Source organism: Bos mutus, chromosome 14 (assembly GCF_027580195.1).
Source record: "Bos mutus isolate GX-2022 chromosome 14, NWIPB_WYAK_1.1, whole genome shotgun sequence".
NCBI lineage: Eukaryota > Metazoa > Chordata > Mammalia > Artiodactyla > Bovidae > Bos > Bos mutus.
The window spans coordinates 75,181,453-75,197,103 of NC_091630.1; the positions used below are offsets into that span (position 1 = coordinate 75,181,453).

Consider the following 15,651-nt stretch of genomic DNA (forward strand, 5'->3'; position numbering starts at 1 on the left):
TCCAAAAGTACCAATTGGGTGTTGTCATTTGTTTCCTTTTTTAATACCTGTAATGATATAAAAAATACTAAGAAGAAAGTAAAAATAGTGCACAATTTTACTGCCTAGGTATAATTTCTATTACACTGTATATAAGAGTGAAGAGAGACCTACATTCTATGTATATTCACATACATTTTTCAGTAATTGAGGTCATACATAATGTTCTGTGTTCTTTTTTCATGCAGTTAATGGAGCGGATAAATTTTTCATGTCAGGTATTTTTTCTTCAACACGCTGTTTGTAGCACTTTCTGTGTTACAGACATTGTTCTCAGTACTTGCACACTCTTCTCTCATTTCCTTCTCACAGCGGCACTGAGGACACTATTATCATGCCCACTTTATAGACAGGAAACTGAGGCAGAGCCGTCGGGAGTCTGCCAACATCGCACAGCCCATAAAGGCCGGAGCTGTACTCTGAACTCACACGGTCTGGCTGTAGGGTCTGTGCTTTTGATTGCGATGCTCTGCTTTCTGATGAAAGAGTCAGTAAATGGAGATTTTCGTTATTTTTAAAGGCCGCACAGCATTTCACTGTGTGTGTGAGCCTTAAGTTTTCCTTCATCGGTCTCCAGTTGATCGACATTGAATACTGTTTAAAATTTTTCTCCCTGATTAAAAAACAGAAAACAAAAAAAACTACTCAGGTGTATAATCTTGAGCCTACCATTTTATTCTATTATTATTATATTTTGTACTTGTGCCTTTGTTACCTTAGGTAAATATCTAGTAATGTAATTCCCAGACTAATAGAGCATCTTTTAGGTCACATATCATATGATTCCATGTATATTCAGAACAGATAAATCCATAGAGACAGAGGACAGTTGGTAATTACCAGGGGTCGGAGGAGAGGGGAGGATGGGGAGAAACTGTTTAATGAGTTTTATTTTGAATGATAGGAAAGGTTTTGTATCTAGATAAAGGTGGTGGTTTCATAGCATTATGGATTCTGTAAATGCCACTGGGCTGTTCGTTCTGAAATGGTTAATCTTATGTGCTGTGAATTTTATCTGCCTGGTCACTAGTGGACGATGTTGTTGCAGATATTCAGGTTTTTGTCTTATGTGTAATTTGGGGCATTCCTTGCTCATGCTCTTTACTGACTACACTTTTGGATTGCCAGATACTCTGAAGATATTTTCCAGCTTTATCATTTGTCTTTTCATGTGCAGAATTGCTTTTTCTTTCCTTTTGCATTTTACTGAAGTTTTAAATATCAGCATTTGTCACTACTGTGAAATTTCATGCCCTTCTTATCGTAGCTTAGGACACTTATCTATATACCCCAAATAATAAAAAGCAACCTTCTATATATTCCTCTGTTATTTGTATGGTTTCATTCTTTATCTGTATTTTTGATCCCTCTGGAAATTGTATTTTTGTGAAAGTTGTGAAGTAAGGCAGTCAATACATATTTGATCAGTAAATACGGGCAAAGGAATGTTCTTCATTAAATGCAGTTTGCAGATAAACTGTTTCAAATCATAGGGTCCACAGAGAATAAGGGTCTGATTCCAAGTCAACCCTTGAAAAAGTAAAAACCTTCATATTTTGAAAACAATTAGTGGGATAACAGGGAGTTGCAAAGATGGTACAGAGAGGTCTCAGACCCTTTACCCTGCTCTCCCCCGTGGTGATGTTTTGCGGAGCCGTTGCACGGTGTCAGGGTCAGGAACCCTGACAGTGAGATACTGTGTGCGTAGTTCATCACTCATCACCGTTCATCACGCGTGTAGGGTTGTGTAGCCACCACAGCAGTCAGGAAGCAGGACTGCCCGTCACCATGAGGGCTCCCCGTGATCCACTTCACAGTCACCCTCCCCACAGCCACTGATCTCCGACCCAGTGATTTTGTCATGTCGAGAATGTTACATCAGCCAAGTCACACTATGTGTGATCTTTTAAGATTGGTTTAGAAACCCCCTTTTCAAACCTGTTTCATAACTTTATACTTGGGGAAGTTGACGTGCAGGGAGACGGTTCTCTGAGAGTCGCACAGCTCCCTGGAGGTGGGCTGGGCACCAGCCGTGACTCCCTGCTGCTGCCCTGCAGACGGCTCAGCTCTACCGTGTTCGCGCCTTAAAACCAGTCTTCTTTCTTCTTTGTGGATGTTGATTTTGTTCATTTCAATGTACCACTCTCAGCTTTTTCTCTAACCTCATGCGAAAGGCAAGTTCCACCCTGTGCAGTCCCCACCTTTATTTTCTATTCTGTAATTAATTAGGCAGTCTCTTCAGCAGCGGCAGACAGGCATCTTCCTTCCTAATGTGATTATCAGCTTCCTCCAGTGCTAAGCTGCGTAGAAAGTGGCCTCCTAGTCCATTGATTTGAATGACCTAAGTGGACTCTAACAAATACCAAATGGAAAGGTGGAAGCTCCCGGTGTTTCTCCCTTTCTGGCCACTGCTGAAGCCTCTAAAATATGCAGAAATGACCTAACGCCCGGCCGCCTAGTGGCTGACATACCCATGGTGATTGCTCCACGTTCCTCAGTTTGCCAAACACAATATTACAATTTAGAAAATTCTTGCATAATTGTTTTAATACATGCTCGGTAAAGAGCAGTTTAGTGACATTTCAAACAGTTGACCTTGACTCTTTGGCTTGTTAAAGCAATTAGAAGAAAACAAAATAAGCTTTTTCCCTACACTGAACCATAGCAAGTTAAAATAACAATTTTGTTATGTATTCAACATTTATTTACTTCATTCTGCATCTGAATAGTAAAAGAAACCAGGCAAAGAAATTTTTTTTTTTTTTTTTTTGCCTAATGCCATTATGTGGAACAGCTGGTGTTTTTGAAAAACGTTTTACAGCCTACAGAAATCAATGTGTCAAGTTTATAAAAGTGACTTCTGAACCTTTCTAAGCTTGTTATTTCTGGGGTCATTTTATGCAAGGAGAGCTGCAAAAATTTGCTTTATGCTTGTTAAATCCTCCCTAAAGAAGACAAGGCATTTATTCTAAGATCTTACCTAAGATGCACCTGCAATCTTTGTGAGGATTTCACACAACAGTATTTCAGGTGTCTTCTACTATCTTTGTGTTAGCAAAAGTGCTGACTTGATCAGTAGCTGCGTAGGCTGAAAACTGCTTTTCAAGAGTCAGGTTTGGAAGTCTGCAGGTGGAAAGGCAGAGTGGTGTCAGTCCTCTGAGTGTGCCCTTTTCTCCATGGAAAGATGTGGAATGGAATGATCTGTTTCCTCTCGCTGCTTTGCGAACCCTCGCTTCACCTCTGCTCATCAGGGAAACGCAGAGTGCAGCGGCCTCCGGCTGTACGTGGTCCGAGGCGTGCTTGGGAATGTGGGACTTGGGGACAGTTAGCGTCACCTTTCTGTGGCAGCCCCGCCCCCCCCCCCCACCTCCGCTTGCCCCACTTTGCTCCCGTCTCTCCAGCTGCCCTGTGAGGTCGAGTTCTGCTGTTAAGCCCTTCAGTATGGCGGGTGCTGCTGGTGTGTTCCAGGTTACATCCTTCAACCAGCCTCCCCCATTGCAGTGGGCTCACAGATCTGGCTTTCCTTCTCATTCTGCTGCAGACCCCCAGGAGGCTCTGCTCACCCAGGGATCAGGCGGGAGAACGGCCACTGCCCTGAGCTTGTCTGGTCACTGGGCGGCGGGGAGGAGGGCCCGAGGCTTACAGTCGGCCCAGAAGTGGCCTCTGTCATTCCTACCCACGCAGTTCATTGGCCAGAACTGGCCTCACGGTCCCACCGAACTTCAAGGGGTCGTGGAGTGCGACCCTCTCTGTGCCTGGGGTGGGCCAGGACTGGACATGTTGGGTGGCTGCACTAGTGGCAACTGCATGACTCCTGCCATTTCTGTGGATTCGCCCACAGCTGTGGTCTGGGGACCGGCATGTGTCCTCCTTGCCCCAACCCTGTCCTGAGCTCAAAGCCTGCGTCTCGGTCTGGGGTCCCAGAGGCTCCGTATAAATGTCCTCCCCCATCCCCGCACACAGCCTCTGTCCTGGTGACTGGCCACCCCATCCAGGTGTCTCATCCAGAAGTTTCTCCCTCACCTGTCATGTCCAGCCACTTGCTGGACTTTGCCCGCTAAATGTTACTTTGATTCTGCTCTGCATCTCCACTGCCATTCTTGTGGGTCAGGTAACTGTCACAGGCAGACCTCAGATACAGGCGAAAAGAATGGCAGCAGGAACCTGAGATGTGAGGACCAGGGTAGAAAGAAGAAAGAAGTGCCCACAGAGTCAGAAGCTGAGCGGGAGCCCGTGTGACGGCTGGACAGTCAGCAGCAACGAGCCTGGGGCCTCCACCATGTCACCTGACCTGCTCTGTGCACTTCCCTCCTTCGCTGGCGCTGAATCTGAGTCCTTGGAGCTAGAATCTGAGTCCTCCTGGAGTCCTCCTCCTGCTCACCCCCAGCCTGCTGGCTGCCTCGGCCCGGTGCCCTGCTTCCCACGACTCTGGTGCCCGCGGTCTCCTCTCTGGCCATCCTCCCTGCCCCTGGTCTGGCCTTCTCATCTCTCCTGTGGAATCTCTGCACGGTGGACTGGCCACTCCACTTCTGGACTTGCTTCCCATAAGCCCACCTTTCACAGAATGACGTCACACGCAATGGTGACATGCACATGCCTGCTGAGCCTTCTCTCCCCCTTGTGGAGAGATCACCCCCTTATCATGGGACACTGTCTGCTTTCTAACCCCTACTTGTCCCATGGAGCCATCTCTTCTCAAAAAAACTACCCTCCACCCTCTAAGGCAGCCCCCCCAGCTCCGTCTCATCCTTGAGACTGGCACGGTGCCCCAGTGCAGGCAGCCTTGGTAAGCTTTCCCTGAAGAAAATCAACTGCACGTGACCATTATCTCTGTAATAGCTTCTGAGACTTGGAATAAAATTCAGATACGTGATACCGGGCTCTGTCGTCAGAGTTGCCTAGGGAAGGAATGGAGTGTGAGATCCATAGCCTTGAGCCCCGGGAGCCCTGACAGGCCCTGCGTGAGCTGACTGGGTGTGGAGCAGGCTGCGAAGTCTGGCAGGCATTTGTTTACCCGCTTCCAGGATTCTAGAGGCAAGCGGGTCCAGAGCTTCCCGTAGGTCCGTGGAATCCCAGGCCCAGGTCCGCGGGGCCCCGGTGGTGATGCCGCCTCGTCTTCCCCTGAGCACACCAGTGTCAGCTATCATCAGGGCGCTGAGTGTCCACTCTCACCCCCATGCTGGGAGCCGGGGTGGGGCTGTCCCCTCCTCGTTAGATGAAGAAACAGGTTCTGCCAGATGGAGGAAGCTGCCTGAGGGCCAGCTCGTAATTACACGAACCCTGGTCCCTTTGATTTCCGAGCTCCAGTTTCTGTCACTGGCATCCAGCCATCTTCCAATCGAGAGTCACCTGAATTAAACCCCAGGCCCTTTGGTCACTGAGTGTCCCGACGTGAGACCTGGGACACGGAGCTGGCCCTGTGCGCCTGTGCTGTCTGCCGCAGACTTGCGTGACTCTTGGGGAACCAGAGGGCACTGATGACCCTTTTTCATGGAGGGGAGTGGGGACCAGGAGAGAAGAAAAACTACCTAAATTCCCAAGCAGGACTTTCAGTTGGGACTTTTATTTTTAAATATTTTTGGCCATGCCATGTGGGATCTCAGTTCCCCAACCAGGGGTCGAACCCACGCCCCCTGCATTGGAAGCTTGGAATCTGAACCACTGGATCGCCAGGGAAGTCCTACACTGGGACTCTGAGAGGAGGCCCTTCCTGTCCAGCGTCTTGGAGGCCGGCTGGGGGCTGGGCGGGAGGCAGCCCCATTGCATAGTGCTGTCAGCGGTTCTGGGGCTGCCTGCATCCCGCCTGGAGGGACATGATGGGGTGGGGGGGGTGGAGGGCTGGAGCCGGTGACACAGCAGGCCTTTGCTCCAAGTGACGGCTCTTCAGACGAGTGGCAGAGATGCGTTATGACCCCCGTCTTGAAAAGGAGTCTCTTTGACCATCACAGCCTGACTGCTGAGAAGTGCTGCAGGGAAGGGCCTGCGGCCCAGGGCCCAGCAGCCTTTAAAGCTGGACTCGCTGCCGCGACTGGTGCTTCCCAGCTGCCGAGGAGCCGGCTGGAGCTGAGGGCTCAGGAGGTCCCCGTGGAGGCCAGCTCTCTCCTCTGTTTCCCCCTTACGGGCCTGTGCTGTGGCGGCTGGGCCCTAAGCCAGACTTTGGGGATCAAAGCGAGTAAGATGAGTCTGTTCCCTGGAGCAGCTGAGCCTGGGGGGACGAGGACCAAATAGATACAGGATGATGTGGGGGTCAGCCCGGTGCAGGGGGTGCACGGCGGGACCACACTGTGATGGGAACATCCTGGAGGGCTCCCTGGATACAGGGCCGTGAATGCCGCGTCCAGGGCTGCCGTGGGGTCAGGGGCGGGACAGCATTTCCCTCGTGATGGTTCCTGTGAAAGCCTGCAGGTGCTGAGGGATTGGGTGAGGAAGGCGGGCTGGTTCACTGCGGTGGGTGTGTGGCGAGAACAGGGTCAGGAGGAGGCGGGCTGCCAGGTGCTCTGCATGTGCTCACACGTCGTGGACCCCTCTGTGGGGACACAGTGCTCAGAGCCGGTGCTCACCTGGCCTCCCCTTGGATCCAGAGAGACAGGAAGACACAAGAAAGCCCGAGGGCAAGACGGAAGGCAAGAGGGATGCATATTCAGCAGATTTGATAGAATAATCATGGGCTAATAAGTTCCTTAAACTGCTGCATTAGCAGCCTGGAATGAATCGGTGGCAGAGTCCCAGAGTATAATCCCTTATCAGTCTGCTGTTCTGACAACTGTTCTGGGCTTTTTTTTTTTTATTAATGTGGCTGATAACACTTGACTCTTTGGGGAGTTCTGAGATTTAATTAGTTCTGGGGCAATTTGGAACAGGTACTTTAGAATATTAGCGCTGTTGTTAATTATAAATGAGTGCGCATGAACTAATTTCTACAAATGTATGACTGCCCGTACCGTTAACTCTTCATCGGCCCACTACCAGGTCAGCTTGCCTTGCCTGGATGCTATTACGTGTCGGGGACCCTGAGAGGTTCCCAGAGGGAGTTAGAGGGTGAACACAGACACAGATCACCCCCCACCTGCTGAGAGTGTGGGGTTTGGCAAGTGGAGTAACATCCCTCCGAGAGAAGCTCCTCTAGGACAGGAGGGGGTGCTGAGTGAGGAGCAGGGGCATTCTGAGATCAAAGGAGCTTAGTTGAGAGCTTTGTATCAGATAAGCTTCATTTTCTTAGTAAAGTCAGACAGGCTCATCCAAGTTAAGGGAGGGTGTGTGTGTGTGTGTGTGTGTGTGTGTGTGTGTGTGTGCACGCTTCTGTTCCACCCCAGCCCCTCGTGATCACCCACTTGTGCCCTCACCCACAAAAGGCCCACCTGCAGACCCTCACCCAGGTGGATAACACCTCCTTGGAACCCTACATCCTACCAAACTCACTGTGTGACCAGAACTAACTCATTCACTCTCCCCCAAACCTCCCTCCCTCCCAGCTGCTGGTGACTCCACTGGCCAAACCCTGTGGGAAGCCAGGAGCAGTGGAGCCCCCGTGGGACCCATTACAGGTTAGCCTCCAGGAGCTGGTGGAGGAAGATGAGGGTCGGCCTGGAGGGACAAGCGGGAACTTTGTGGAACATGGGGACCGTGGATTTTTTGCTCATTACCCTTCAGATGGGGCCCATGCCCGGTCTCTGCTCCTGAAGCTGCGCCGCCTCCGTCTGAAATCTGGACACCTCCCTGCATGCGAGGACCCTGGGCACTGTCATAAGAGTGGGGTCTCTGCAGCATCCTGGGAACTGCTGGGAACTCCTGCTTCCATGCTGCGGCGTCAGCAGTTTTTAAACGCCATCTTCTCAAAAGGAGATGAAATATAAAGAATTAGGTCAATGTGCTGGGGTTGAAGAGCAATGATGCACAAATGTCAAGAAATTGAACGTTGTCTTTCCCGAACGTCAGCGACTCCATGGAACATGCTGGCTAGGAGTGCAGCCCTCCCTGCGCCTCTCCTGTTCACACAGACCCAACAGAACCTCCCGGAAGCTGTGGTCCCAGCCCAGCCCCGAGCCACACAAGTGTGTCTTCAGGCATGACGTCACCACCCGAGACGTGCCACCGGGGGAGCGACAGCATGACTCCCCACGTGACAGAGGGCTCTGCGACCTTCCCAGGCCTGAGCCTCACAACCACTCACTTTGTGGATTCGGATCCTGGGTTCAGAGAGTTCCGAGCTGGTCCAGCTGGAAGGCAGAGGCTGGAGTGTAGCTCATACACCCCACAACTCTACGCCGTGGCTCAGAGTGGTGACTGCGCTGCAGGTGGTATCAGACACTGTCCCTCCTACGTCCTCATCCACTCCTTTTAAAGCTGTTTCCAGGGCTCTTGGAGGCACCTGTGGCTGAGGATTGGAGGGCTGGGAGTACCGGTGGTGGTTGGCGGGGTGGCTGGTCTGGACCCCACCCACTGTAACCAGAGAAAGGGGAAAGAAGGAAAGAAAGAAAGAAAGAAACAGAAGTCGCTCAGTCGTGTCCGACTCTTTGTGACCCCATGGACTGTAGCCCACCAGGCTCCTCTGTCCATGGGATTTTCCAGGCAAGAGTACTGGAGTGGGGTGCCATTTCCTTCTCCAGGGGATCTTCCCTACCCAGGGATGGAACCCGGGTCTCCTGCATCGTAGACAGACGCTTTACCATCTGAGCCACCAGGGAAGACCCAATCTACTTTAACCAGAGAAGCCACGCCTTTTTATTAGGTATATTGAAATTGCTTAAAGAACTCACTCAGAATGTCCTGCTGCTAAAAAAAAAAAAAAAAAATGTTGAAAAGCACATCCTGGTGCAGCGAGGGTCATGACTGGATTCGTCGGTGACGCGGCGCGGTGTGAAGTTTGACAGAAGAGGGCGCTTCACCCAAGCACCTTGTGTTCTGAAAAGCACCCTCGTTAGAGCCTTTTGACTGTGCTGGGTCTTCATTGCTGCAAGGGCTTTTCTCTAGTTGCAGCAAGTGGAGGCCACTCTCTGGTTGCAGTGCATGGACTTTTCATCACCGGGGCTTCTCTAGTGGCAGAGCACAGGCTCCAGAGCACAGGCTCAGGAGTTGTGGCGCACGAGTTTAGCTGCTGTGAGGCACGTGGGATCTTCGGGGATCAGGGATTGAACCCGTGTCTCCTGCCCTGGCAGGCGGATTCTTTACCACTGAGCCACCAGGGAGGCCCAAGCAGTTCTCTTTTAAAAAAAAAGAAATCAGACTTGTTTATCTTCCAAATGCTTGTGCTCTTTCACTGGGCACAGGTACAATGAGAAATGTTTAAATTACCTTCTGATACATTATGTAATCGACTTACTATGTTTTAGCTGTATTGTCTGTCTTTTCCCACCAGCACATAAACTCCAGGAGGCAGGGGTCTCTTGTCTTGTGCCCTGCACTGTCCCAAATGCTTAGAACAGGGCCTGGCATTCTGCACGTATCTTTTTAATGACCTGTGGCCAGTAAAGAACAAATACATTCTGCAGTGCTGGGGTAATTTCCAAGTAAATATTTCTTTCTTTGTTGTGGAAATGATGTTTTGTTTGAAGATGGACCTTGAGAAAAATTGGAAATAGGAGAACAAAGGGAAAAAAAAAGCTTGCAAAGAGAATGTTTTATTAAGTACGAGAGGATCATTGTTGAACTTGGTGATAGAGAAATTCTGTTTCAGAAGAGCCGTACTTGACATGAGTACTTCATCAGATGGAGGAAAGGGTCATCACGAGCAAACAGGCAGAGGAACTGGAGAGGTGGGTGTGGAGTCAGGCCCAAGGTGGACCTGGCGTTTCTGCGCCACACGCAGGAGGCGTCCTACAGATACAAGTGAGCGTGGCCACAGAGCCTGCGGGTTAACTTGTCTCGGGTTCCAGCAGGGTCGGGTCTCCCTGACCCTCCACCCTCTTTCTCCTGCAGCTCCACTACCCTGTCGGAAGGGTCTCAGAATTGAGAGATGCAGGGCTTGTCTGATTGGACGCCCCACCCCGCCCGCTGCCGTGTGGTTCACTTTTTCCCAGGGCATCATGATTGCTGTGTGAAGCCCCTCGAAACCCTCCTGAGAAATGCGTCTCTGAAGCCACCCTTCCCTCGTTGGGATGGCTTGGCTTGTGTGCGTGCTCAGTCACTTCAGTTGTGTCCCACCCTTTGTGACCCCATGGACTGTAGCCCGCCAGGCTCCTCTGTCCGTGGGGATTCTCCAGGCAAGAATACTGGAGTGTGTTGCCATGCCCTCCTCCGGGGGATCTTCCCGACCCAGGGATCGAACCCGGGTCTCCTGCGTCTGCTGCACCGTGGGTGGATTCTTTATCTACTGAGCCACCTGGGAGGCCTGGGTGGCTCCAACTGCTAGACGTTTCTTCCTCTGGCAAAGTCTGTTGCTGATCTCTACCCATCGGTCTATTGCTTCATGAACAGAGCAGGTCTGTGTTGTAAAGTTAGGTCCTCAGGCTCAGTAAAAAGAAGACACAGCCCCAAGCTCCCAGAGGTCACAGCGTGGATGAGGCCTCGCGACAGATGACAGCAGAGCAGTGTGGGGAGTCCCCCTGTTGATACGTTGACACCGTGGCGTGTGTGTGTCCTGTGATCCGGCCCTGACTGGGGCTGGGGCTGTGCTGTGTCCCCACCGTCCCCCCAGCCAGCCTCACTCACTCACGCTCCTGTGTGGTCTCCACCGGCATTGGAGTTCACCCCCCACCCCGCTCATCAAAGGACGGCTCCCCGCGTCCTGTGGGCATTCGAGGCCCTGGATTTCACTCCCTCCCCTGGTTCTGTTCCTCCCTGCCGGCTTCTTCAAGTTTGCCCCACAGGGTACCCAGCTAAGCGTTCTTCCTCGTCTTCACGCCCCTTCCTTAGCACCGAGCCCACCACTGCTACCCACACCACCGTCTCCTGTGCCCTCCGCCCCCCACACCTCCTCTGCCCCTGTTCCTGCAGCCCCGACCACAGCTTCACAAATGCTTGCTGTTTACACTGGCTGAAGGGCTGCCCGCCCAGAGTGGCTTGTCTGACCCCTCGGGTAGAATCTTCTGTCCCTCCCCTCGGTCATCCGAGACCCCTTCTTGCTTCAGTGGGCGCACAGCAGACTGCCCTGTCCGTCTCTCCCACCAGACGGCAGGGCTTTCGAGGGTGGGCTCTGGGTCTGTGCCCCGTCAGCCTTGGCGTCCACCACGCCTGGCACACGGAAGGCACCTAGAAACTGGATGCTGAGCATGTGAATGCCTTCTTCTTAGGCTGTCTAAAGAAGACCACCGTGTCTTCCCCGCAGTGTTGTTGGCTGATGACTCTGAGGTCCAGTGGGCTTCCTGAGAGCAAGGTGAGGGCCTGTGCCTGCTGTGTCCACAGCGGGCCCTCAGTGCCCACGTGGGGGCCTGTGCCGGGGGAATGGTGTTTACTGAGTCAAAGGCGAGACCGAGGAAGCGGAGTGACCCCGAAGTGACACAGTGTCCACTTCTCTGGGGACCAGCGTTCTTTTATAACTGGATTTCTTGGTTGCGCTGGGCCTTCGTTGCTTGTGCCCTTTCTCTAGTTGTGGAGAACGGGGCTACTCTTCAGCTGCAGTGCGCGGCTTCTCACAGGTTCCAGGTGTGCAGGCTCAGGTATGGTGCACGGGCTTAGTTGCCCCGAGGCCTGTGGAATCTTCCCCGGCCAGGGATGGAACCTGTGCCTCCTGCACTGGGCAGGCAGATTCCTATCCACTGAGCCCCCGGGAAGTCCAGGGACCAGTGTTTCTACCACACAGGTGTATCCCCTTTACTGTCAGCCCATAAAAAGGGTTCCGCGCGCTCCCCGACTCCATCACTGGTATAAAAAGGGTATTTTATACATCCTGGTATTTGCTCCTTAGGTAACGAATCTGACCTTGAACTGGAGAAGAAGTATAAGGAAGACGATCGAGAAAAGGCCCCAAAGAGGCCGCGGGCGCAGAGAGCGGAGAAAATCCAGAAGGTCTGCTCGGGAAAGGAGGCCCCGAAGATGTCTGGGGCCAAGAAGCCCATTATCAGCGTGGTGTTAACGGCACACGAGGCGATTCCAGGTGCGCATGGCGGTGGGAGGGGGTGGCAGGAACGTCTGGTGGGGGTTGTGATCACTGCGGGGCTCTCCGTGGAGTTACCTGGTGACCTGGGGCTGTGGCTGATCATCCGTGGCCCTGGGCCATGGTGGATCACTGTGTCCAGAGGTCAGGGTGCGAGGGCTGCTCCCACTGCCGCTGCCCACAGCCTGTGCGGCCGTGACCTGTGTTCGCATGTGAGCGGCTGCTAAAAGGAGCAGTGGGCCTGGAGAGCGGTTCTTTCCTTGGGGCCCCCCAGGTCCCCCAAGACCCTCTCCGGGATGTCTTTGCTCCTTCTTCCTGCCCGGGCTGGAGTATAAGACTACTCACAGCAGAGGGTGCCAAAACCCTCCCCATAACTTCTTTGAAATTCTTTTTTTTTTTGCATTTTTTTAGTAGGTTCATTATTTATTTTATAATACTAGAGATTTCTATCTCCTTTTCTTTTCACATAAAATAGCCAGTGGATATATTACCCCCTTTTAAAAAGGCCTCTTCCAGGAAAAGATACCTTAGACAAAGAACAGTTTAGGATAGTAGATGCTAAAGTATAATAATGTTTCCGCCCCCGCCGTGTGTTTGGGGTGACAGCTGTCAGATAAAATTTTAAAAAATCAAGTTTAGGATTTTGAGGTCAGCTAGAGCCTGGCATCGGAGAAGGCAATGGCACCCCACTCCAGTACTCTTGCCTGGAAAATCCCATGGATGGAGGAGCCTGGTAGGCTGCAGTCCATGGGGTCGCTGAGGATCGGACACGACTGAGCGACTTCACTTTCACTTTTCACTTTCATGCATTGGAGAGGGAAATGGCAACCCACTCCAGTCTTCTTGCCTGGAGAATTCCAGGGATGGCAGTGAGCTGCCGTCTGTGGCGTCACACAGAGTTGGACACGACTGAAACAACTTAGCAGCAGCAGCAGAGCAGCAGCAGAGCCTGCAGTGCTGCAGTCCCTGGGGTCGCAAAGAGTAGGCCACAACTGAGCAACTGAACTGAACTGAGAGCCTTTTAAAGCATCTGTTCTCAATGCTAATGGTAACTGACTATGCAAAATGAAAACGCTAAATAAATACCTCTTTATATTATATACATAAAATATTTATATTTTATATCCCGTAACGTGTCACAGAAAACCCCGAACGAGCTTTTTGGCCAACCCAGTACTTCACTGTAGGGTGAGGTGCTTAGTAGAGAAAAAAGCCACATAAGATTATGCGACATGAAGTGGTTTCACCGTCCTTTAGACAAGTGTTATTCGGGGAAATGAAAACCCCAGGAGAGAGGTTCCTGTGTTAGCCATCTTGAGAGAAAGTTTCTATAATGATTTCTTAAAAAAGGATGGTAGTGTTTGAGATTTCTGTAAGTGGAGGGTGAAAAATATAATGAATTTGCTTTACTATTCATGTGCACACACACTTCTATGAACCGTCTTTGATGGTTTCACATCGTAGACTTGAACAAGTAAAGGTGACCTCTGAGTTTTCCGCTTCAGACCGTTCACTTCACAGGGTGGACGCAGGGGCCCGGAGGGTGGGAGGCTGACGTCCTGTTTGGGACCTGACCCCGGACAGTGGAGATTACTGCCCACCGTTGAGTCCACTGCTGCTTTCTGTCTTGAAGCTGTTTGATGTTTACTCAGAGTTTAACACATGAGGAGCTGTATGAAATCTTGCAGGGAGGCATATATGTATATGTGTATCTGTCTTGTGTTTTGGTTTTTCAATAAAGAAAATAGAAAGTTGCACAGTCTCGTCCGACTCTTTGTGATCCCATGGACTGTAGCCTGCCTGGTTCCTGTGTCCATGGGATTCTGTAGACAAGAATACTGGAGTGGGTTGCCATTTCCTTCACCAGGAGATCTTCCCGACTCAGGGAGCGAACCCAGGTCTCCTGCACTGCAGGCAGATTCTTTACCAACTAAGCCACTAGGGAAGCCCTTTTAATAAAGAGATCAAGTGAACATGTATCTCACAAGAAGGTTTTGATAGATTATTGGATAACTCCCAAACACACACACACACACACACACACACACACCCCAACACACACACAAGTTAGATGTGTGAGCTGAAGGAGCACTAGCCCCTGCACGGGTGCCACGCAGTGAAGAAACACGCTTCCCAGGCTGTGCTCCCTGCACTGGGGCGGGGGTGGGAATCAGGGACCTCGAGGTGCCTCTTTCTTTCTCACCGAGTTGTGCCTCTCTCTCAGGCGCTACCAAGATTGTTCCAGTGGAGGCCGGGCCCCCGGAAACAGGAGCCACAGACCCCGAGGCCACAGCAGCTGACCTGGCACCCCGGAGAGGGTACCAGGAGTACGCCATCCAGCAGACAGCCTACGAGCAGCCCATGAAGTCCAGCAGGTAAAGCACCTTCTGTTGTGTGTGACCCCAGCCCCCACCTCAGAGGGTGGGAGAGTAGAATGTGCACTTACCAGGACTCTGCTGGCTAAGCTATAGGTAAGGCGTTCTGGTTTCTTGACTTGAACCTAAGAACCAGCCCCTCCATGATGGCCTCGTGGTGTGCTGGCTGAGCCCAAGCAGCCTCTGTGGGATGCGAGGCAGACCAGCCGGCTTGGGAAACTCAGCGCCAGTTGGCTTAATGAAGGTGGAGCATTTTACTCAAGGCAAACGTATGCTTCACCTGAATAAAAAGTGGTGTGAACAAGGCCTTACTTAGTAAGCCTACTGGTTTTCATAGCTGCACAATTTATAATGGAAAAGGAGATCTTTATTTCCCCCTTAGTTTCGTAAGTAACACAAGCGTCCTGTAGAAACTTCCAGAGTCTTTATAACGCACAGCTGCTGTAACCATCTCGCCTCTTCTGGTTGAGGTTACCTCTACAGACAGCTTGGTTCACAGGCCACCATAATTTTTTCACAATGCTTCCCTGGTGGCTCAGAGGGTAAAGCATCTGCCTACAATGTGGGAGACCCGGTTTGATCCCTGGGTTGGAAAGATCCCCTGGAGAAGGAAATGGCAACCCACTCCAGTACTCTTGCCTGGAAAATTCCATGGACCGAGAAACCTGGTGGGCTACAGTCCATGGGGTCGCAAAGAGTCAGACGTGACTGAACGACTTCACTTCACTTACTTTTTGTTACTTTTTTCCTAACACAAAACACCAAAGGCACTGTTATCAACCTATTTTTTTTTAAACTTACCATGTTTAACTTTTCCTTTTCAGAAAATAATGTTTTTAAAGTGCGTTTGCTGTTGTGTGGATTCTCTAGTTTACCAGAGTCAGTTTTTGCTTGGCAGGCAATGCTGTGCTCAAGGCTTTGGTCCCTCCTCCTTTCAGGACTTCTTCAGGACTTCTTCTGGGATGAATTGCTAGAATTGACATTGCTGTCTTTTTTTGAAAAAGATATTTATTTGACTGCAGCTGGTCTTAGTTGCTACATGTGGGATCTAGTTACCTGACCAGGGATCAAACCCCGGCCCCCTGCATTCTAAGATAACCACCTGAAGTCTTAGCCACTGGATCACTGGGAAGGTCCCTGAAATTGCTGTCTTAAAGGATATGAGTGTTAAGACTTTAACCTATGTTGAAAACTGCCCTCCAGACA

The 15,651-nt window shown here is 51.1% G+C and overlaps 1 protein-coding gene across 2 annotated transcripts in view; it reads left to right on the top strand.

The window, feature by feature from the left end:
• The window catches only part of ZFAT (zinc finger and AT-hook domain containing), a 158,458-nt gene that overhangs the window by 45,696 nt on the left and 97,111 nt on the right, over positions 1–15,651 (top strand). For both annotated transcript variants that reach the window (XM_070382748.1, XM_070382749.1), the window contains exons 4-5: positions 11,882–12,070; positions 14,295–14,445. In XM_070382748.1, the coding sequence (XP_070238849.1) occupies positions 11,882–12,070; positions 14,295–14,445 (340 nt within the window). The remainder of the gene's footprint in view (positions 1–11,881; positions 12,071–14,294; positions 14,446–15,651) is intronic.